This window comes from Cetorhinus maximus, chromosome 13, assembly GCF_964194155.1.
Source record: "Cetorhinus maximus chromosome 13, sCetMax3.hap1.1, whole genome shotgun sequence".
NCBI classification, from domain to species: domain Eukaryota; kingdom Metazoa; phylum Chordata; class Chondrichthyes; order Lamniformes; family Cetorhinidae; genus Cetorhinus; species Cetorhinus maximus.
Window position 1 is genome coordinate 37,335,316 of NC_135891.1, and position 23,853 is coordinate 37,359,168.

The 23,853-nt window shown below is 45.5% G+C and overlaps 1 protein-coding gene across 2 annotated transcripts in view; it reads left to right on the forward strand.

Moving 5' to 3' along the window:
- The first annotated feature begins 3,070 nt into the window (after positions 1-3,070).
- The window catches only part of hnf4a (hepatocyte nuclear factor 4, alpha), a 95,023-nt gene continuing 74,240 nt past the window's right edge, over positions 3,071-23,853 (forward strand). Inside the window, exons 1-2 of one of the 2 annotated variants that reach the window (XM_078555277.1) lie at positions 3,221-3,306; positions 7,398-7,550. In XM_078555277.1, coding sequence (XP_078411403.1) covers positions 7,463-7,550 — 88 coding nt within the window. In that variant the 5' untranslated portion in view covers positions 3,221-3,306; positions 7,398-7,462. Of the gene's footprint in view, positions 3,307-7,397; positions 7,551-23,853 lie in introns of both variants that reach the window. The other variant, XM_078555276.1, reaches the window with a different exon arrangement.

Here is a 23,853-nt window from a genome sequence, read left to right on the forward strand (position 1 = left end):
AGGGCAGGCCTTAATTGGCCCACCCACATGAGATCGCGGAGCGGAGCCAATCGCAGGCGGTGGTCAGCTTCCCAACTGCCCGCTCCCGCCGAGCCCGCCTGACGAAGGGAAAATTCTGGCCCAGGTGCAGTGTACAGAACTATACACAGTATTCTAAATAACAAGAGTATTGTACAACTGTAGCAAAACTTCCTCCCTTTTATATTTAAGCCCGCTAATTATAAAGGCTCACATTCTATTAGCCTTCCCTTTTTTTGTACCTGACCACTACATTTTAGTGAAAAGGCTAGTAAATCTCTTTGGAACTTCACTTATCTTAGCTTGTCAACATTTTTAAAAATATTTAGATCTACCCTTCTTTGTTCCAAAATGGATACACTCACACTTACATGCATTGAAATCCATCTGCCACAATTTTGCCCTCATTACTTATGATGGAAGTAATTTTCACTTTCACCACTGGGCCAGTGAACTGGCGGAGCAGATGAATGAAACTGAAAAGCAGCAGGCATGTTTTATAATCAGAAAGTGATGCATATTCCTAGTCTACTTGTTCGAGGTATGAAGGTGAAAGCTTCCTTCTGATGTTAGTAGTGAATATTTGGAATTGTGTGCAAATTTGTTATTTTAAATAATAAATGAAGATTACAGAATTTATGAAAAGCTCAAAGTGGATTTGCAAACTTTTGACACATTTAAGGAAGGATGTAAATACGTTGGAAACAGTTCAGAGAAGGTTTACCAGGCTAATACCTGAAATGGGTGGGTTGTCTTATGAGGAAAGGTTGGGTAGGCTAGGCTTGTATCCACTGAAGTTTAGAAGAATAAGAGGTGACTTGATTGAAACCTATAAGATCATGAGGGTTCTTGACATGGCAGATGTGGAGAGGATCTTTCCTCTTGTGGGAGAATCTAGAACTAGGGGTCACTGTTTAAAAATAAGGGGTCGCCCATTTATAAAGGAGATGAGGTGAAATTTTTTTCTCTCTGAGGGTTGTGAGTCTTTGGAAATCTCATCCTGAAAAGGCAGCGGAATCAGCGTCTTTGAATATTTTTGAGGCAGAGGTGGATAGATTCTTGGTAAACAAGGGGGTGATAGGTTATCAGGGGTAGGCGGGATGCAGGTTTGAGGTTACTATCAGATCAGCCATGATCTTATTGAATGGTGGAGCAGGCTCAAGCGGCCAAATGGCCTACTCCTGCTTCTTGTTCATATGTTCGTATCAGGTAAAAATAAGATGCTTTAAATGGAGATCGTTTTACTGAATGGAGAAAATAATTCTGATGTTTGGCAGTGAGTGTACCATTTGAATTGAAGCTACTACTAACAAATGCACTCATAGCTGGAGCAGCAACAGGAACCTGCACTAGCTTTTAGCAACTTGTCTAAACACAATACTTGAGCTGTACAACCAAAATAATTCCTGGCGTATTATGGCCAGAAATTTCCCCCCATCGGGGGTGCCGATCGGGGATGCGCCACCATTTTACGTGGGCGGGCCAATTAAGGCCCACCTATTGTGACACTCACCTGGAAGTGCAGGGTGGATTCCCTGAGTGATTCCCTGTGCTCTTTTGCGCATGCGTGTGAAAGAGCGCAGAGATCTCCCCGAAGCACGGAGGTGCCTCAGGGAGATTTGTTTCAGTGCTAAAGTTTTAAATAAAGGTTTTTAACACTTTTAAAACATGTCTCCTCGTGTGACACTATCACATGAGCTGGGACATGTCAAAGAATAAAGTATAAAATTTTATTAGATTTTAAAACACTTCATGAAACCTCATGAAACGTGGATGAGGTTTCATGAAAAACGCGAAGGCCGCCTGGGCTCTTTGCCTGCCCGCCAACCTTAAGGTTGGGCGGGTAGCTCATTACATTGAATTAATTAGGTTTTAAATGGCCTTAATAGGCCTTTGAAAACCTAAATGATGCGCAGTGACATTGGGACACCCGCCCAACGTCACCGCGTGTCATTTTACGTGTCGGTGAGTGGGCCCCGCCCCTGCTCACCAACTGGAAAATTCTTCCCTATGGATTTTCAGTTGTCAGTATATTGTCCTTCTGATTTCTTTCAGGACCATCCAGGTAATGCCACAGGAATTTTTCCAATTTTAATTTGCAGCAGGGTGAAAATATACTTGCGGCAATATACATGATAAAAACATAATTTATCGTTACAAAAAAAAATCATGTCGGACAGGTAATGGAAGTGGAAAGCAGCCGCTGTAAGCCAGAAAAGGAAACAGAGTGCATAAATGAATGTGCAGTGGGTGGGACTGTTTAGGTAGTTAACAGAAGCAAGCAGCCAGTAGAAGACCAATTAAAATTGAGCCATTAATGATTACTGTAGATGAGAGAGAATGTGCAGTTAAAGGCATTGTTCCATACCACATTTTGCACTGACTTAACCATCACAAACCTAATTTATAGTTTGGGACATCTTTCTATCTTCGAAAAGTTTAAAAAAAAGAGCTGCGCATCTAAAAACATTTAATTCTGTCAACTCATTCAACCACTAACTACAGTTTGTATGGGGCATTTTATGTTCGAGAAAACAACAATGAACAGCTAGTCAGTTAGATTTCACCTGCACCATTTTAATACAGCAGCACAGGTTCATTACTGACATTGGACTGTGAGTAGTTTAAAATCATACTGTTCTATATTAATAATACTGGGCAAACTGTTTTTCCAGGTTTGTCAGCCAGAGTACAGTATTCCATCTAACTACAAAATATATAACTCACCATAGTTTTATGTTATGTTAGTCATGAAAACTACACTTATTTTCTGGTGTACTGTTTAACAATGGCAGATGGAAGTAAGGATTGGCTGTGGAAAGAAAACAGTGATATAATATGTACTCGGCCCAATCATCTTTTGCTAACAATTATTAAGCAAACAGTAGCTGAGATCAGCAAACTGCATCTCATTAAATAATAAGCTGCTTCAGAAATCAGTGCTTTCTTTTTTTTAAAAAAAATGTATCGATAGGAGAAGAGATTAAATATTAACATGAAAACCCCTCCACCCCTCATCAGCATATAGCCCTACTAGCTAGTGCTTCATTTCAGTAAGATGCTTGTTAAACATCATAGCTGATAGAGACACACTCAATGTAAGTCTGGCAGAGTGGTCGTCAACCTTCAGAGAAGTTCACTGAAAAGGGGGATTGTTGGAGTTTTTAGTGACAATGCGCTTGTCGAAAGCTCTGATAGAAATGGACTTGCCAGATTACACTGCAGCCTTAGACCCTGCTTATACAACTCTGGAGTTTGAGAATATGCAAGTATTAGCCATGGGTAATGGTGAGTTCCAAAGATTTTACTGTCAGTCTACAGGGTTTAATACTGGCACTGATATGGTGTGTGATTCTCCAAAGAAGCTGCATTTTTGTTGTTTTTTTGCATAATTAGCAACTGTTGAAAATAGATATAAAATCTTAAGAATTGTTGGAACAGAACTTATACTTATTTTGATGTACCTCATTGTCTAGATAGCTGGTTTCTAACTATGGTGATCTGCAATACACATATTATAGGTTGTTTGATATTTTCACAAGTAAGGAAAATTTGGAAGTTAGTTTGTTTTTGCCTTTTTGAAGCTGAGAAAGTGAAGATACCAAATAGTAATATTTGTACATTCATGCAAGTGTTAATCTTAAAGAAACAGATGTGATAAATTGTCCACTGATACATTTTAATTAACAACCAGAGGAAAGAGTTTTGTGAGGAAATCACTTACACCATCAGCTTGATTTTTAATCTGTTTAACGTTATTCCCATCCTGAAGGCTAGTTCTCCGACTTAGACATTTATTTGAAAGTCATGTTGCTTTTGCAAGTCTTGTATGAAAATGAGGCTTCTGCTAAAAGGCTGCCTTTAATGCCTTGGTCAGTCAGAAACTTTATATGTTAAAATTGCCCTTTTGCTTGGTGGTTAATTTTGTATCCGCTCAGAATAAGAGTAGCCAGAATAGGTGGTGGTTGCACTTTTTGTCAAAACCAGCAAAGAAAATTTAATGAAGACATGCTGGTCAATTATGGTCTCAAAATCTACCTATGAAATTCCAACCTCCATTTTAATCACAACTTCATTTAAGAGAGAAAAACAAACATCAGTGAGGGTAATTTTTATAAATCATTTGGAATTATCCATGTTAAAGTGGATCTTATAGTTACCCTGATGAGTAATAATCAGGTCTTCTCGTTTGAAAACTGACACATACTATTGTTCTTATGCAATGAATTACCATGATTATAATACAATTTGTTAGAAGCTGTCATATTCTGCATTAGTGACCACCTAGCGTTTACTGATAAAAGTAATCAAATGTGGACTGTGTGTCATTTTCAGGCTATTTCTGTTGATGTACAATCTCACATATTGCCTGCTTAAATTATTTTTGAAAAACTATGACATCCAGATTCCTCTAATGGTCTTAAAATAGAACCGTAATCAACCACAAGATTGGCATTCATGACTGATCAGTAACCTATCACAAATCATTTGGACATGGTTTGCACGTTAGTACAAAAACTGGATCCAGGGCCTAAATCTAGGATAAATGCCACCTTTTGAGGTTAAAATTGACAATAGATTCTACTATTATTTTCATTATTTAGGTGTTTCTGTATTATTGGTGTAAGATTAAATTGTGATTTTCTTTACAATTTGGATGTTAGGATGTAGCCAAGTATGCCCTTACGTTCTCATTGAGTACCTGATGCCTTTACTTAGCTTGAATCTTTACATGAGGTAGCTCAATCTAGCTGAAAGCTGTTGATAAGGCAAATAGCTTTACACAGCGGCACTTCTGTCATGCAAGAGTGGCTTAAAGGTATGCATGAGTTCATTAAAAAACATATTTATAGCCATCTAACAAAATTCAAAATTCCCGATTTATTTACAAGATAATCAATAGCTGTATAGGTTTGAATCCCAAGGCTGATATTTGCTTATTTTAGTTGAAGAAACTCAATTAGTAAAACAGAATTTTATACAGGGAAATGTTCAAATGATTCTAGTCATTGGGTTAAAGGATTTAGCCCTTTAAGAAAAATATCCCATGGCACAAGCATAAATCTATTCTGTCATTTATCCATTCTACACTAGTACTTTATCAGAGTAACAGATATCACATCAAAAAGATTGCCCCCTTCTCATCTCCACCCCTCTCTCTGTCTCTTACTAACTGCAGAATAAAACTCTTTTTCAAGTAGAAGTTAATATGTGTCGCACCCAGGTTTTGTGCACAAAACAATTGTAAAGCTTACTAATGTAGCCAGCTCCCAAATTGGCATTGAGTCCACTGCTAAATCTGTCAGGCCCATTTTTAGGCGTACTAGGTAGCCACCTAAAACAGGCATTAGGCCTCTTAAATACATTAATCAGGGGTCTAATGTCTATTAAAGGGCTCTGTGCAACCTATGTTGCCTAACCTCCTCACTCACAAACCTGCTTCCAGGATCTGAGAAATTTAAATATATTGATGCATGCCCATGAATTTTAAAGCACAGTTAACTGTACCTGCCTCGATCCGGTGGGAATGAAGGCAATTCACAAAAATACTTTCCAGTGGTCAGCCTGAAAATATTCTAAAAATAAAATTGGCAAGTTGTTTTTTTATAAAGATAGACCAGTTTCTGTCCTGCAGTCACTCATTCCTGGTCGCATAAGGAATTCCAGCCTTCTTTTAGTATGTTCAATACTGAGATTGATAGATTTCTACATAATCAAAACTTCAAGTGATATGGCGATAGTGCAGGAAAATGGTGTTGAAGTAGAAAATCAGCCACGATCACTGAATGGTGGAGAGGGTTTGCAAGGCTGAATGGCCTACTCCTGCTCTTATTTCTTATGTTCTTCTCTTAATTTTTAACTATCTTGAATCCTTTAGCATAACTGGACACCAGCAATGAATGCTGTTGTTAAAATGCTAATGATGGGATTTATATATTTCCCTCATTTTCTTTGTATTATAATTTGCCCTCCCGCATGGGATACTATGCTACCATCTCCACTATGAATGGAAATTTTACTGGCAGGAGAAAGTTCAATATCCAGATTCCACCTCCATTCATCTAGATCATGGTGTTTTTATGTTGAAAAGAAGAAATTTAAGGCTCGCATGTATATATATATTGTACTACAGATTGTAGTGTATTAGATCACTTATAAAATGGACGTTCCACAGCTGCAAACATAAGAATAATATTTTGCCACAAATTTCAGCAATAGTATTGTCGTATTTCAAGATTTCATGTCCATTTTTTCACCTAAAGGATTTAGGTGTATGCATTGGATTTTGAGGCAAAGTCACACAGGCTTGAAAAGGAAATGTATATAGGATACAGGTATAAACAATGGGGGAATGGCCTGATCGAAGTGAAGGAATTTGATCATAATTCCTACCTTGTATATTTACTCAATTATCAAATAAGGCAGTTTAAATATTTGTGTCATGCCTCATTTCAAGTATTAACTGGGCCTGCTGGGATGCACCCTTACTGCTCACATTTATCCTGAGTAACAACATCAACGGGCTGGATTTTACCAGCCCTTTGATGACAGGCTGGGAGGCAGGGAGGGGTCGTAAAATGGGCCTGAATTTTATGCTTGCCGCAGGAGCACGAATGGTGGGCCTGGAAGCGGATGTGATATCGTTTTCCGCCCACAATCCTCTCTCGACCCCGATTTCACGCTGGCTGACCAATTAACAGCCGGCCAGCATGAAACACGCTGAGACTGGCTCAGCGTTGCTGGCGGGAGCAGCTGCAGGTTGGGCGCCAGGTCCAATGCGGTTCTCGGCAGGGAGTGGAAATTATAAGTGGACAGGGAGCTCTCTGAAGGCTGCCAAGAGGTGGTCAGAAGCCTCAGGGAGCTGAATGTGAGTCTTGTCAGTGCCTGGAAGGATGTTTTCTGTCAGAACAATAATTATGGTGTCAGGACCTGCATCCCATGCCAGGCAGGAAGGCAATGCCCGTGGACACTCTGCTCTCCGTTTTACCGATGAATGCCTACATGTTCTTCTGGAGGCAGTGAGTGCCCGGTGGTATGTATTGATCCCGCATGACGATAAGAGGGTGCCACCTCACCAAACCAAGAAGGTTTGAACGGAGCTGGCGGCCCAGGTGAGCGGCCACGATGTGCACCGCACTTGGCTTCAGTGCAGGAAGAGGTTCAATGACCTTCTTTGCTCTGCCAGTGTGAGTACTGAGTCCATTTAGAACTATGTATCAATGTCTTAGCGGGGTGGCAGGATTTTTGATGCTCACGGGTGTGAAATGCAGAGTGCCAAATGGCACAAATCCCTGTGCCTTGAGAGACTGAGGTGGGGGGAGGCTGGCATGGCCTGGCATGTAGAGGGGAGACTCATGAAAGCACTTTCATCCTTAGAGAAGAAGAGTCGTAAGCTCAGGAGTGAGGACGAACAGGTGGAGGTGTGCCCAACCTCCTGATTTTGATGCAGGTGGAGGAGGAAGCTCTGGAGATGGCCTGTGAGTGTGGAGCCAGGTCCACAGGTTGCAGAAAGGCAGGGTTCTTGGAGGAAGGTAAGAGTTCAGTGAACAGGGAAGAGACTGGTCAGGGTATGTATGGCAGTGGCAGCTGGAATGTATGGCAGTGGCATTTGGAATGTGGTATTTAAACCAATAGTCCTTATTGCTCGCCCATCCACAATGCCTCTGTGAGGTAGTTGTCCAGTGAGAAGCAACCATAGTGCATGCACTGTGACTTCATAATGATTTTTGCTACTGACAATTTCTCTTCATCTCTCAGATGCACCATCCCCACGACGCCAGGCAGACCCCGAGGACTCTCCCTTAATCCCTGAGGAGGAGCCGCTCACAGATGCACCCGTGTCACATCCTCCCTCTTCACCAAGCACCAGTGCAGATACAGGCATGTCGGTGGGCATTAGCATGTCAGATCAGATGGTACTGCACAGTGGTGAGGGCATATCATACTCACTTGAGGAGCTGGCGGAGGCAGAGGGAGCTGGAGATCAGGACGATGCTGAGCCCAAGGCAGATGATGAGCCTCTAGAGTCATCCATCAGGTGGCAAGATGCTGGATGCCCAAGCTGGAACTGCAGGAAGTTCTGGCAGAGATCCCTGAGGACCTGCGTGCCATGGTCTCTGACTTGAAGGAGTCCATGCAGAGCGTGAGCACTGCGTTGAGCCGGAGCTCTGAGCGCACAGCCTCCTCCGTTGAGAGAGTGGCGACTCTCATGGAGAGGCAGCTCCAGGAATTCAATCAGGGGTTTCTGGGGCTGCGTTCAGGCCTGCAAGTTTACACACTGACATTGACCTCAGTAGGTCATTGCCAGTGTGATATCTGGAGGAGGCACCTAGTCACTCTGCTAGCTGCCCATCCATCGATGGTGAGCAAAGCGGTTCAAACCAGCCCATTGTTGGCAGACAAGCTGCAGCTCACACCTGCAATCTCTTCTCAGAGCGATGTGGATGATGGCAACAGCTTCTCCATCCTCTGCCTTTGAACGTTGCATCTGATGGGACCGCAACGACTGAGGAGTGCCCAGTCATGGCACTGGACTCTCCCAACCAGGGAGAGGCTCCGCCGGCCAGAGGACGGCGCCAGAGTCATCATGGCCAACAGGGCATCAGAGTCAGCAGGCTGCCTCCAATCCAGCTGCCAACGAGGCGGGGGGACACTTAGATGTAGCACACAGAAACGGAAGTTTGAGTCACTATGATCACAAAAGGAATTGTCACGGGTGATTTTTGTTTCCTTGGCACTGTGCACTGGTTCATTTGTATATGTGGCTTCCTTATAAGAATGTCTCATTATGTGTAATAGCGTTAATGTGCTTCACACTTTGGAAAGGGAATAGGCCTGGGAGTTGTGTGTGACACAGAGGAAGGAATGCAAACTTTATTTCACAGGTTGGACTTTGACTTAAGGGTGACAGGATTGTCTCATCAGGAAAGATCATTTAGGTGGCACTACCCTTGCCATTGCCCTGACCCCTTGCATTGGATGCCTAATGAATGTTCTCAGAATCAAGCACTCCCTGGTCTCCTTGCTTCCCATCGGAATCCTCACATCGGCCTCTACCTCCTCACCCAGGGGCTCCTCCAGCTCCTCCTCAGACCCAGCACTTGAGTTGTCCTCTGCAGCATGTGGAGCAGGATCGTTGTCTTCATCCTCCAGTTGGTTCTCCCTTGACAGAGCCAGATTGTGCAGAGCAGAACACACAATGACAATAAGCGAGATGCGCTCTGGAGGATATTGAAGTGCTCACCCTGAATCAGCCCAGGCAGTGGGAGCTCATTTTGAACAGCCCAATGGTCCTCTCAATTACCGCCCTTGCAGAGGCATGACTTTGATTGTACCTCTCTTCCGATTCTGCCCTTGGGTGTCTGAGTGGCATCACGAGGCACCTTTTCAGGAGATAACCAACACAAAGTGTAAATATTGCAAGAGAAATGCTGAAACATTTGTAATTACTTGCTGCTATTAAATTGTGTTCACTTGTACTCATACAGGGAAAATGATCAGGCAAATACAAGAATAATATGCACGTGTGGAGAAAGTGTATGACCATGACCAATTTAAGCAAGTCCATCCTTTTGCCTAATGGTTCTGAAACTTAGTACAAAGGCTCTCATAATTTGGCAAAATTGGCTTGCTCAGAGAGGCCATGAAGATTGCTTTTATAAGGAATGGAAATGTTCTACTGTTGACATTGAGACAGGGGCTGAAACATATTATTGAAGCAAAGGAGCAAATGCAGCATTCTGTACCAAAAAAATACTGAGTCCTATACAGGGAATGCTTAATTCTGATAATGAGACGCAACTTTGAAACTGTCCTCTTCCCAATCTATATTCCTTTTAAAAGAAAGGAAAGTGTGACACAATAAACAAAAGGATTTTGAGTGCACAAATTACTCTCACTTTGAATTTCACTTTGTTACAGATTTGTGCAATATCCTGGTGAGCATTTATGGCGCTAGGATAAGTATGCAACAGTATCCTGGCTTCTGTTCCTTTTCTCGGCAATTTTTTAGTTAAGCTTGCATTTGGAAAGTTGCTAAATGTGCCTTTCAAATGCTTGTGATAAGATCTCTGCATCTATAACTCTTCCTCAGGCAATGGTTAACTGGATGAAACTATGTGTATTATCCATGGTAATAAATTAACCTTCAGAATGTATATTTACTTTGATGGATGGTGGTCTTGTTATTTGCATGCTATCTGGGCCTATTGTCAGTATGGAGAGCCACCAAAACAACAATTTAAGATTGGATTCTAGCCAGGTAATATTTTTCAAAGATTTTAAGCAGTATTTATTGAGTGATAAAATTGCCAGGCTGTACACACTATGAAGTATTTCTACAAGCATTTAAAATGTGAAAAGCTTTTCAAGAACCTCTTACTGTATCAATTATGTTTTATTTAATCTAGTCTTAAATATTGGATTTTGAGGTGGATTAAAAGTAGATTTCAAAACATTTTAAAGGATAGGATTATGATAGTTAGCACTTCAAGTCAGATGTATCTGGTTATTAATATGTCAGTCGGATTCATTTTAAAAACTTTCCATTGATTTTCTGTGACCTCCTCCGGTCAATTTTTCCTCAAACCTGCCGTGAACAGGGCAAAAATGTGATTGGTTTTACTATATTCTCACCTCCTTGCCTTTCCGTCCTACTTCCAAGAACCTCGTCCTGGCAATGGAAGTTACATACGCTATGTGGGTGGGCATTTGCCAATGATATGCAAATTGCCGAATTACATCCCCTAACATTCTCTTGATTTCCCGTTTTTTTCTAGACTTTGAACTCTATGTACGCTGATGACCTTGGACAGACCAAAAGAGGGTACTCCACCATTTTTAAAATTTCATTTTACCAGAGGGCATGAATGTTGTTCTAGTTAAACACCAGCACTCTTGGAACAGAACTCCCTGGTGAATTCTGGGGACCCTAAATGACTCCAAGGCTAGATAAAAACAGAATTACCTGGAAAAACTCAGCAGGTCTGGCAGCATCGGCGGAGAAGAAAAGAGTTGACGTTTCGAGTCCTCATGACCCTTCCGCAGAACTGAGTAAAGTTAGGAGAGGGGTGAAATATAAGCTGGTTTAATTTATATTTCACCCCTCTCCTAACTTTACTCAGTTCTGCGGCAGGGTCATGAGGACTCAAAACGTCAACTCTTTTCTTGTCCGCCGATGCTACCAGACCTGCTGAGTTTTTCCAGGTAATTCTGTTTTTGTTTTGGATTTCCAGCATCCGCAGTAGTTTTTTGTTTTTATCCAAGGCTAGGTAGTTGGCTAAGGTCTAGCCGGCTCGGATCTAAGGCACATCTCTGTGGCAGGACGAAGCACCACCATTATTCTCCCCAGAAATGTGCCTCAATCAAGTGGGGACATGGGGCAAATATTTTAGGCCACCAATTCTAACTTTAAACCAATCTCAGCATCTGTATGCATTTCCATGTCTCAGCCATAGTTCAGTGGTAGCATTTTCACCTGTGAATCAGAAGGATGTAGATTCAAGTCTTATTCTAGAGATTTAAGCGCATAATCTAGACTGACAGTGTACTGCACTGAAGTGTCAGAGATGCCTATTCTCAGATGATACGTTGTATCTGTCTGCTCCCTTAGGTGGAAAAGACTTGTAGCATTATTCCGATGAATACTGGGGATTTGGCCAATATTTTTCCCTCAACCAACAACTAAAGAAAATCAGATTGTCGGCTCATTATCTCATTGCTGTTTGCAGGGCCTTGCTGTCCAGAAGATGGCTACCGCATATGTTACATTACAACAGTGACTGCTGATCACATGTACTTCATAGACAGTAAAGCATTTTGGGGATGCTCTAAGTCCATGCAAAATGCTATATAAATTCAAGGGAGGATTTTTACCTCGTCAAGCGAGCGTGGCGGGCAGGCCTGGGAGTGGCCGCGAAACCGACTGCCACCTGCGATCGGGCCACGACCACGATTTCACGCTGGCTGGCCAATTAACAGCCAGCCAGCATGCTGAAACGCTCAGCGCTGCCTGGGTGCAGGGGGGAGGAGGGCGAGCACAGAAGTCAGCGCATGTGTGCAGGTGCGTTCCCAGCAAGCCCCCTGAAGGCACAGAGCTGCCTCAGGGAGCTGATAATTTCTAACATTAAAAATAAAGATTTTAAAATTAAAGTAAACATGTCCCCTCTGTGACTCTGTCATGTGAGTAGGGACATGTTAAAAATGAGATTTAAACATTTTTATTTTAATTTTAATTAACATCAGAAACCTCATCCTGCTCGTGGATGAGGTCTCCTCAAAAATTCAAAGGCCACTTGGCCTTTTCGCCTGCCCGCCAACCGTAAGGTTGGACAAGCAGGGAAAAATTCACTTCAATTAATTTATTAATTAATGGGCTTAACAGCCTCTTAATTGTCGGCGTGTGCGCTGCCAACTCCTACGCACTCGCCGACTGAAATATCGCACGAGTGCGTGATGATGTCGGGACGCTCGCCTGATGTCATCACGTGCTATTTCACGCTCGTGCATGTTGGGCGCATGCCCTCACGTCGAGCGGAAAATCCAGCCCCAAGTCATTCTTTCTAGGGATTGTTTTATTAATTGTACAAGTGAAATGCCCTTCGTAATTTACTACTTACCAGAAAATCTTTTGTTTTGATTGTTTGCATAATATATCGTATATAAATAATTTTGTACAGTGTAATTTTAAAACCTACAATTAAAGCCATAGTTAGAAAATATATGTAAAATTAGATTCCCAAATTTCCTTCTTCACTCACTTCACTGAGTCAAACAACAACTTAACAAAAGTGAGAGTAGTATTAAAAAAACTGAGTTTCAAAACCCAAATTATCTGGGACTTCAGCTTGTTTAATGACATTTTAAGAATACATCAAACTTCATCTAATCTGAAATTATGATGTAAAGAACTAATCTTTAAAGAATTACTTTATGAGCTATGATATGGCCCACCTGTAAGAGAGAGCAATGTACAGAGAAGGGAGCCCAGGCTAGCACCATGATATAAAAGGATGATTTTATGGGCAAAGTTTTATGATCCCTGTATGTGGGATGGCTGGCAGGGTAGCCATAAAATTGGGCACAATGTTAGTGGTGCCATTCCCAATGCCTAACCACAAGTACCCGCCCCTGGTGCAAATTTACCAGCAGTGGGGGAGGTGTTGGGCAGCCTGCTCACCTGAGGGGCAATTGAGACCCTAATTGGCTACTTAAGGACCTTACCTGGTTGCACTGGGATTTTGTCTGCTGCGGGGAATCCAGTGTCCAGACCAGCCAGTAAAATCTGGTGCACTGGAGGCCAGGCAAAGGTGGGGGTTGTCTCCTTTTTGGGTCCCCTGTGCCAATCTGATCCTCCCATCGCCCCCACCCCCCAAGGTATTCCCCCAACCCCCATGCTTCACCCACCCTGCCCTGTCCAACCCAGCCTCCACCCTCCTCACCCGGGCCTGTCAGCTTGGCCCTGACGAGACCCCAGACTTATCTTGGATTCTGGGCATCCATTACAGCTCACTTCCCTTGCCAACACTCCTGGTGCTGCTACTGGGACAAGAGAGCTGCTGGTCATTTGATTGGCTGGTACTTCAGAGGCGGTACTTCCTCATCAATGAGGGTGGAAGGCCAGCTTCAAGCCAATTAACAGCCCAAAGGCGATTAAATAACTGTATGGGACAAGCTAGCAAAGGGAGGGCGGGCTCATCCCTGACCGTTATACAGGGTATTCCACTTCCAGCATAAAACTCAGCCTTATGAGTCCACACTGGTACTGGGGAGCTTTTGTCAAAAGTACATTGTGGAAGCTGGAGTGAACGCTACCCATGATTAATGGTTTGAAAATCATGGGTGAGTAGCTGGAATTTCTGGTGTGCACTTCCAATGGACAAAGTTCCTCACCAGCCACATGGGGAAGAACGACCAGCCTCGTAAAGTATACAAATACACTGCCACAGAGCAGCAGGGCAAAGACTCTGATTCTTCACAAGTTGTGTACTTTGGATTAGTCAGGTTGTCTGGGGGTTGCTATTGCACTCAGTCACAGAGGATCATTAGAGGTCTAATTAAACTAGGCTACTCTTACACACCTAGAATTCCTGACTTGGAAAATAAGGAACTAAAGTTTAGAAATTACTGTTAACAATTTTGGTAGCTGCTTGTTCAATTAATTTGCAAGACAGTTTTCTGCTATTTTAGTAGTGGTGATAGTAATTTCAAATAAATCAGTTAAAATAGAAGTCAGAGAAATGTCATGCAAATCCTGTTTGCCAAGATATGGCATGGCACTCTGAACTTCATAAATTGTAACTACTTAACATCAATCACACCTTCAGAGAAGGTTACCATGGATGTGCAGCAATAGGAAGCAAGTAACAAAAGTTGCAAAAGCAGAGGTGTTGCATTTTTGATCCAGAGTGTTGAGTTCATTATTTACTGCTATTTGTATGAGTACAATCCCAAGTGACCAAGTTTTAAAATCATCAGCTAGTATTTCTGTGGGAGGCGGAAACTGAACCAAGTGGTGGTACTGGAGGTTAAATGAATAGGTAAAAGAGACTATGGTCTGTCGAAGAAATGGGATTGACTGAGCAAATGACATTTCCCAATCCCAGAAAGAAAGACTTGCGCTTATAACACGCTTTTCACTACCACTGGACATTTCAAAGAACTTTTACAGCCAATTAAGCACTTTTGCAGGGTACTCATTGCTGTAATGTAGGAAATGCCGCAGCCAATTTGTGTACATAAAACTCCCACAAACAGCAATGTGGTAATGACCAGCTTGTGATGTTGATAAAGAAATAAATATTGACCAGGGCACCAGGGGTAACTCCCCAGCTTTTCTTTGAAACAGTGCCATAGCACTTTTTACAAGCACCCATGCAGGTAGATGGGGCATCGGTTTAACATCTCTTGCAAAAGACAGCACCTCAGCAGTTCAGTACTCCCTCACTACTGTGCTGGAATGTCAGCCTTGATATTTGTGCTCAAGACCTAGAGTGGGATGAACCAAGAGCCATACGACTTAGAGGTGAGAGTGATGTTACTGAGCCACAGCTGACTTGCATCCTTTCATGCTTTGATTGCATGCTTTCTTATGACTGTTTCCTCAATGAAAATTAAGTATGATAATAATTGTATGAACACCTATACGAATTCAATTTCAGCACCAAAGCGAGGGAAGCTATTTTCTTATCTAATAGTGTGTTCTACATGTCTGACCATCTCACTATATTCATTATTGTTATTAATTTACTCATTTCATTTTACAGAAGCCAATTTTTCTCCTTTTAATTAAGGGATCTCAACTCCCTATTAAAGAACTTTCAGGCAGACTTAGCACTGGATCAGTCAGATCAACCTACCCCAAAATCTGTGGGCTCCAGAAATCCATGGGCCTTTCTAATACACCCCTAATTGTGGAGAAGGCCTAAGAATTAGATCAAGTCCAATATATACTGAGACTAACCTCATCTGTAAGTTTCCAGGCAGGTCTAATTGGGTAGAACCTCTATATGCTCCAAACATAGACCTGTATATCAGAGGAAACAGGGCTAGGGGGGAGAAAATTCTCAGGCCTGTAATTTGTTCATCCCATGTGGGCTACATTGGTCTGAATAAGGCATGCCAGCCTGGTGTAAGTGGCTTTCACCAAGGGTCTGGGTCCTGACATGTACCCCATAGAAAAGGGTAGAGATCAGCCCCCCTTACAAGATGGCGATAGGCCCATTGAAAAATTCTATTGGGTCAGGGCAGCCATCTGAAGCGTGAGGAACTGTTCAGTGCTGCATTAGCTACTCTCCACTTCTGTTCTTGCAGGAAGCTAAGATGTGCCCGGGTTAGCATGGATGTCTAACAGCCTCGTTTAAATTAGGAAATAAAAGCAGAAAGTGTTGGAAATGCTCAGCAGGTCTGGCAGCATCTGTGGCATGAGGAAGAGAGTTAATGGTTAGAGTCGAATATGGCCTGCTGAGTATTTCCAGCACCTTCTGCATTTGTCTCATATTTCCAGCATCCACAGTGTTTTGCTTTTATATCAAATTAAGAAACCTCCATCTACCTGGATAGTTTGGAAACGTCAGGAACACAGTGTCCCAGCTGGCATAACCTAGCATTTCCACTAAGTGAGAAATCCTGTGGATTTTAGGGTTCTGATCTTTTATTGAAGCTTGTTGACTGCAGCCGATGATGTCTGCTCTTCAATGAACTTTCATAATATAGTTTTGTGGGATTGTACTAATTAATTTTAAATTCTTCTAAAAACATTTTTATAGGTGTTTGTAGAGTCATCTGTAAAAAGATATGTCAAGCACTCTTCAATTTTGGAACCATTTTACACTCTTCTATTTGCCTTGACAATACCGAATTGCATTCATAAGGATATGATCACGCTATACTTTTCACTGTAACACATTGTGAGAAAGGCCTGTTTCTAAAATGAAGTAGGGATTTTATAATAAAATTAGAAAGTTAATATGGCAAGAAAGTTAAAAAGAAATTTTGGAACCTCATAGCTAGCTTACTCAATTGCTACAATCTTTGTTTTTTTAACTAGTAATGTACAGGTTTTGCGTAATAAATGGTATTTATACTTGTGTCCATTTATTTGTATAGTATTTAAGCTAAGTGTCATTGCCCTGTACATTATTTGAGTCTGTGGGTTCATAGTGTAATACAAACAGAATGACTTAACTCTTTCCTAACAGGCTAACACAAACGGAATGTATCGATTGAACAAATAATGGTAATGGTTGTAGTAAAGAGACAAAGCATTTGTACTTCTTTCAATTTAGTATATTACATTCACTGCTCACAATGTGGTCTCCCCTTTATTGGGGAGACCAAATGCAGATTGGGTGACTGTTTTGCAGAACATGTCCGCCCAGTCCACAAGCATCACACCGAGCTTCTGGTCCTCTCCCATTTTAATTCACCGCCTTGCTCTCATGCTCATGCTTCTGTCCTCGGCCTGCTACAATGTTCCAGTGAAACCCAGCGCAAGCTCAAGGAGTAGCACCTCATTTTCCAATTAAGCACTTTACAGCCTTCAGGATTCAACATTGAATTCAACAATTTCAGAGCATAAACTCTGTCCCCCATTTTGATTCTGTTTTTTTTTGCCATGTGCCAGTCTGAATCTTGTTTTTCATATTCTGCTTTTGGACAGAACTGTTCATTATTCTGCCAAACTCACAGTGGACAAATGCGTTCTCAGTTTACTGCAACCGTTGCGACTCCCTTTGCCTTTTATTCTATGACATCTTTGTCATTTAATCTTCCCCTCGCTCTACCCTATCCCAGACCTTCCCTTTTGTTCGCGTGGTGCCATCGGGCGAGTGTCCTATGTCACTGCACGCCATCACAATATTTCGTTGGACGGGCACGCGTTGATCTCCGATGCATGCCCGCCATTAATTAACCGGCCACTTAGGGCCCTTGAGGCGCCAATTGACGGGATTTTTCGGCACCCATGCAATCTTTGGGTCGGCGCATGGGCGCAACAGGCAGGCGGGTAGGACACATTTGTATTAACCTCATCGACAGGTGGGATAAGAGGGCTCAGAGGTGTTGCAAGCGTGCACTGTCAAATATCAATGTTTCAAAGTTACTGATACTTGCCTGTGTGATCTGCAATACTTCAAAACGCATACCAGCTGCTTGATCTGGACTCACAACCTTAAGGACAGCACTCTGCAGTGAGGAATCTTTTTTGGACCTGCAGGTTTCAGGAAGCCTTCCCTTAGCCTGGGAATGGGAGCCGAACTCTCCACTGGAGGCACCTCCTCTGAGGAGGAAGGGAGGGCTAGAAGGGGGAGGAGGCCAGGAGTGCACATTCAGCCTCCAGGGCATTCACCTTTGGGAGGACAGGCACAGGCACAAGGGGTGGAGGGCCAAGAGATAGTCCAAGGCAGAAGGGGCCGCAGAACATGCCATTATCCTGCTGCCAGGGTATACAGGCGGCGAAGCTGTCTCAATATGTCTGAGGTGCAGTGCCAAAGAAGGCTCCGTCTCTCAAGGGAGACAGTCGACTATATCTGTCAGATGATAGGGCCTGAGATCTCCGCAAACTATGTGGGTGGACACCCCATGCCAATGGCCCTGAAGGTCCCAGCTGCCCTCAACTTCTATGCCTCTGGCTCCTTCCAGGGGTCGGTGGGAGATCTTTGCGGTGTCTCCCAATCAGCTGTCCACACTTGCGTCAAGCAGGTTACAGACGTTCTGGTCAGGCGTGCATTGACCTTCATCCATTACCGTTGGGACTGGGCAAGCCAGACACAGCAAGCCAGAGGCTTCGCAGCCATTGCTGGCTTTCCCCGCATCCAGGGTGCTATAGACTGTACACATGTGGCCATCAAGGCGCCAGCAGGTGAGCCCGGTGCCTTCGTCAACAGGAAGGGCTTCCACTCCATGAACGTGCAGATAGTGTGTGATCACAGGATGCTGATTCTACAATTCTGTGCAAGGAACCCAGGCAGCTCTCACGATGCCTACATCCTCAGACACTCCCAGGTGCTGAGGCTTTTAGTGCTCCAGCCCAGCTTGATGGATGGCTGCTGGGTGACAAGGGCTATCCCTTCGGAAGGTGGCTCGTGATGTCTCTCCGCCATCCAAGAACAGAAGCTGAGCAGCGGTACAATAGGAGCCACGCCTCCACAAGGGCTGTGGTGGAGAGAACCATCGGTCTTCTCAAGCTGCACTTCCACTGCCTGGACCACTCAGGGGGTACACTCTAGTACCCCCTCCCCAATAGTTTGTCACTGATAGTGGTTGCGTGCTGTGCTCTCCACAATCTTGTGCTGGAAACGGGAGACGCTGTGGACGATGAAGACATAGACGCAGTGGCTGCAGCTGCACACAATGAGTCCAGCAGTGGGTCCAAGGATGAGCACGCACAGGGAAATGCTGAGGGGGTAAACGCTGACCCGAGCATACTCCAGGGAGGCAGGGACACCCGGGAGCTTTAATCCAATGAACCTTCAGCTAGCATACCACATATGGACCTCCAGGACAAGCCTGGGCTGTAGAATCCTAAGTGCAAAATCTGCCTGGATAGGAACATTAACTAAGGCCCTTGTTAATAAAGCTGAATGTCCCACAAAGCACTCATTACATCAATGGAAACCATCCACCTCCAGAAGAAAGGAGGCACCCTCAGCCATGGTGACATGTCTGAATTTGATTTTGCAACCAAAGAAACTTAATGAAACAAAATGACAAAGGTGTAAAAAATCACACCAACTCATAAGGACCTCACTGTGGGCCAACACAAAAGCTCCAGTGATAAACCCGTGATGTGCCTAAGGTGCCTTATGTTTATGTTTTCGGGTTCTATGTATTGGCACTAACCGCTCACTGAGAGTGGCATCTGAGACAGCCTGCTAACTCTGCTGTCCTGTTGGCCTCGATGACCTTGGCGGTCGTCCTCTGGCCCGTGGAGCCTGTGCTGGCCCCGCCTGGAAGGGAGCTGCCAGTTCCACAGCTGGCATCTCCCCAGTCGTTGCAGCCTCGCCGGATACAATGGCCCACTGGCAGAGAGCTGCCCCCCTCATCCAGAACGCCCTGAGAAGAGCCCGCAGAGACGACAGGTAACTGCTGCGCCGATCTAAGGTCGCTTTGGGACCTCCCTGCTCACCGTGGATGGATGGGCACTGAGCTGGGAAACTTGGTGCCCAGACCATCTCCCACACTGGCAGCTGAGGTCAATGCCGATGTGAGGGCTTGCTGGTCTGAGCACATCCCCAGGAAGCCCTGATGGGTCTCCTGGAGGAGCCTCTCCATGAGAGTCACCATTCTATCCATGGAGGATGCATGGCACTCGGACATGAGGCTCATTGCTTCGGCGATAGTCCGCATAGACCCCTCCACCACAGACACAAGCCAAGCATAGCCTCATGTATCTCCCCCAAATGCTCCTGCACACCTGGCTGCATTTCCTGTACTTGCTGCACCGTGGACAACTCCAGAGGCACATTATCAGGCACTGACTGAGCATGTGCCTGGTCCCTTGCAGTCCTCCGACTGCTGGCGCCAGGGGCACTCTCCTGTCTCTTCCGGCTCCTCCAGCAACTCTGAAGTGCCCTCACCGCTGTGCCCCGGGACACTAGCCGATGTTCTAATTCTCACCGAGGTGCTAGTATCTGTGCTGGTGCCTGCCTGGCAGAGATGATGTGACACTGGTGAGACCTTTGGGCCCTTCAGGTGTGAGAGGGGGCCTCTGCTGCTCCTCCTCCCGGCCCTGCTCCACTGATGCTGAAAGGAAGGACAAGGACGTTGGATCAGTGATCATAGAGACAATGTTAATGTGCATCCCTGTACCCCGGATCACTGTGCGCTCATCCTTCCATAAGCAATTGTCAAGCCATGTTGCAAACTTCAATCACTGAACATTCAGCACTGCCATTGCTGCTCGGAGAACAATGCTGACCTCACTGCTGGGCAAACATACCTGCCCGTGGCACCCCAGCCTCACCGACACCGGTGGACCTGGGCGCATGGCGCCTCTCCAAATCAAGGGCCTCTTGCTCAAAGCAGCTGAAAATAGCTAACTGTGCCAGCCCGCCGCCAGTCCTCACCCACTCGGCGGCATTATGTGCATTCTTCTCCTGAAAAGGAGAGAAGAGCATCGATTAGTGCTAATTGTACCTGGACTCTCTTCACGGACGGCCCACCCCAACCAGAGTGGGACATTGCAGGGCTCCAGCGTCTTCTCACCCCGCTGCTGCTGAACACTCACGCAAAGATGCTGGACCTGTCCCACCCCCCAACCCCCTTGGCCAAATGCTGCCTACATCACATTTGGCACCACACGGTCTAACCTTCCATATCAAGGAGGCACAAGCACGTGGAGCGCAGAGGGCAGCAGATCGATCGTTGCTCTGCCACCTTGAAGCTCCCCTCCCAGCATGTCATCACCCTGACTTTGACATGTCCTGGAGCTCCAGCACTGCGCCTAGGTGCAGCTCCTCCAAGTTGCCCCCAAAACAGTAATGTGGGTCTCAGTGTGCCACATGCTGCAGGGGCAGAACCCATCTCTTCACCACCCTCTCAGGGTGACCTCGGCATGGGCAATATCTGCTGGCCCAAGGAGCGAGTGGCTATGGTGAAAAGGAAACTGGGCATGTGGGAGCGACGCTCCCTCTCCATTGCGGGTAAGAACCTGGTCATCAGGTGTGAGGTACTCTCGCTGTTGCTGTACGTGGCGCAGGTCTGGCCCATTCCACACTCCTGCGCGATGGCGATCACTCGAGCCATCTTCCGCTTTATCTGGAGGTCGAAAATGGATCGTGTCTGCAGGGACGCGATGTACAAGCCTCTAGATAAAGGGGGAAAAAACGTGCCCAACATCGCCCTCATACTGATGGCCACCTTTGTGTGCGGCTGCATCAAGCGGTGCGTAGACCCTCAGTACGCAAACACCAAGTGTCACTACGTGCTGAGGTTCTACCTGTCCCCGGTGTTGCGAAGGATGGGTCTGGCCACGCTGCCGCGGAACGCTCCAAGTAGTTGGACCGTGCCGTACCACCTGTCCCTGGTGGGAAAATTTATGCAGAAAAACACCTTTGACCACAAGTCCATCAGGCAGTGGTCAGCACGTAACGTCCTAGAGGCCCTGAGGGATAAGGAGAGGGTGGACCCTGTGGGATGGTTCCCCGAGCAGACTGTCAAAGTCATTTGGCAGAATGCCTCATCGCCAGAACTTTCCAACAAGCACCAAGACGTAGCTTGGCTGGTGGTGAGAATGGCCCTCCCCGTCAGATCCTTCCTACACGCCAGGAGTCTCACCCCCTCTGCACGATGCCCTCGAGGTGGCTGTGGTGGGGAAGAGACCGTTGTTCACCTCCTTGTGGATTGTGCCTTTGCAAAGAAAGTCTGGAGAGAGATGCAGTGGTTGCTGTCGAGGTTCATCCCGAGCAGTTCTGTGACACAGGACTCTGTGCTCTACGGGCTGTTCCCAGGGACACACACCGAGACAAACATCAACTGCAGCTGGAGGATCATCAACTCGGTGAAAGACGCGCTTTGGTCTGCCCGAAACTTGTTGGTCTTCCAGCACAAAGATTTGTCCCCGACCGATTGTTGCGGACTGGCACAATCCAAAGTCCAGGACTACGTGCTGAGGGACGCACTAAAGCTTGGGGCAGCTGCCGCAAAGGCGCAATGGGGAAGGGTCGCTGTCTAAGACCTTTCTACCACAGCGCACCGAGAGACTGGGAACTGTTTAGAGCCCCTCGGGCTGTACAGATCAAAATGAAAGGCTGTAAATGACTGTAATATTGTTTGTACTGATGCACCTGGTGATACATTTTGTAAAAGTTTAACCTGGATTGTACCCTTGTAATGTTGTTTTTGAAATGGTTTTGAATGTGATTGAAGATTTTTATGAATAAAGTATATTTTTACAAAAAAAAAAAAAAAAAAAATATCTGCTGGCCCACCCAGCGAAGGACACATGCCGTCAATGATTCAATGCAACCACTACACTCAGACATGGTGGGGGGGGCACTGGGTGGGAAAGCCTACCTGCTGGGTTAAGTGACCAATGCCAACATGGTACTCACCCTTCCTGAGCGTAACAGGTCGTTGAAGCGCTTGTGACACTGGATTCAGGTGCGCTGCACCACGTCGCGGGAGCTCACCATCTCCGCCACCTACTCCCAGACACATTTTGTCATGTGAGGGGGCACAATGCCCCCCTGCCCTATCCTCCTGCGTGGCCTGCTCACCAGCAACGCTCTGGGGAGCCCTCCCACTGGCCATGAAAGGCTGCAGCAACTTTTTAAAACAGGCCGCCGTGGTCGCCATTGGACCCTGCGGTCATAGCAGTCCCGCCGCCGCCTGCTAACACCCGCTGTCCTCAGGAGCCACGATTCGCGCTGGGCCGGCCTTAATTGGCCCGCCCACGTAAAGTGTCGGCGCGGACCCAATTGGGGGCGGCGATCGGGTCCGCGCCCACCCGCCAGCCAGAAAATTCTGCCCATTGTGATGAAAATTGACGGGATCGGCCAAAGAAAATAGCACAATTGGCCAGATTTGTAAGATTTGACCGAGGACAGGGGGAGCGGGTGGGCGGCAGCGAGACTGCATTGACCACCAGGTCCAATGTAAACTCTCACTTTGTAGCACGGTGAATGAAGCTACAGCAACAGGCAAATATAAGAACTCATTCCTAATCACTTGTGGACAAATAAGGAAAAGCACGTGGGGGAGGATTTTCCCCTCGTCGGGCGGGAGCAGCCACACACCGGTCCACCGCCCGCAATCAGGGCCCGACCACAATTTCACGTTAGCTGGCTAATTAACGGCCAGCCAGCATGAATCAGGCGCTGAAACGCTCAGCACTGCCTGGGTTGCGTGGGGGTAGGTGGGGGAGGAGGGTGAGAGCAGAAGTCAGTGCATGCATGCGAGTGCGCTCAGTGAAAATCCCCTGCAGGCACAGAGCTGCCTCAGGGAACTGAAGATTTTTAACATGAAAAATAAAGAATGGAAAAATGAGGAAAACATGTACCCTAATGTGACTTTGTCACATGAGCAGGGACATGTTAAAAATGAGTGTTAAAAGTTTTTTTTTTAATCACTGGTCAAAACCTCGTCCCGCCCGTGGATGAGGTTTCGCAGAAATGCAAACACCGCTTGGCCTATTCGCCCATCCGCCAACGAACGGTTGGACGGGCAGCGAAAAATTCCATTGAATTAATTGATAGGCCTTAATAGGCCTCTTAATTGTCGGCAGGCGTGCTGCCACCTCTTGCACGCACCCGCCGAGCGAAATATCGCGAGAAGGCGCGATGACATCGGGATGCTCGCCTGACGTCATAGCGCACTATTTTACTCCAGTTTGGGTCG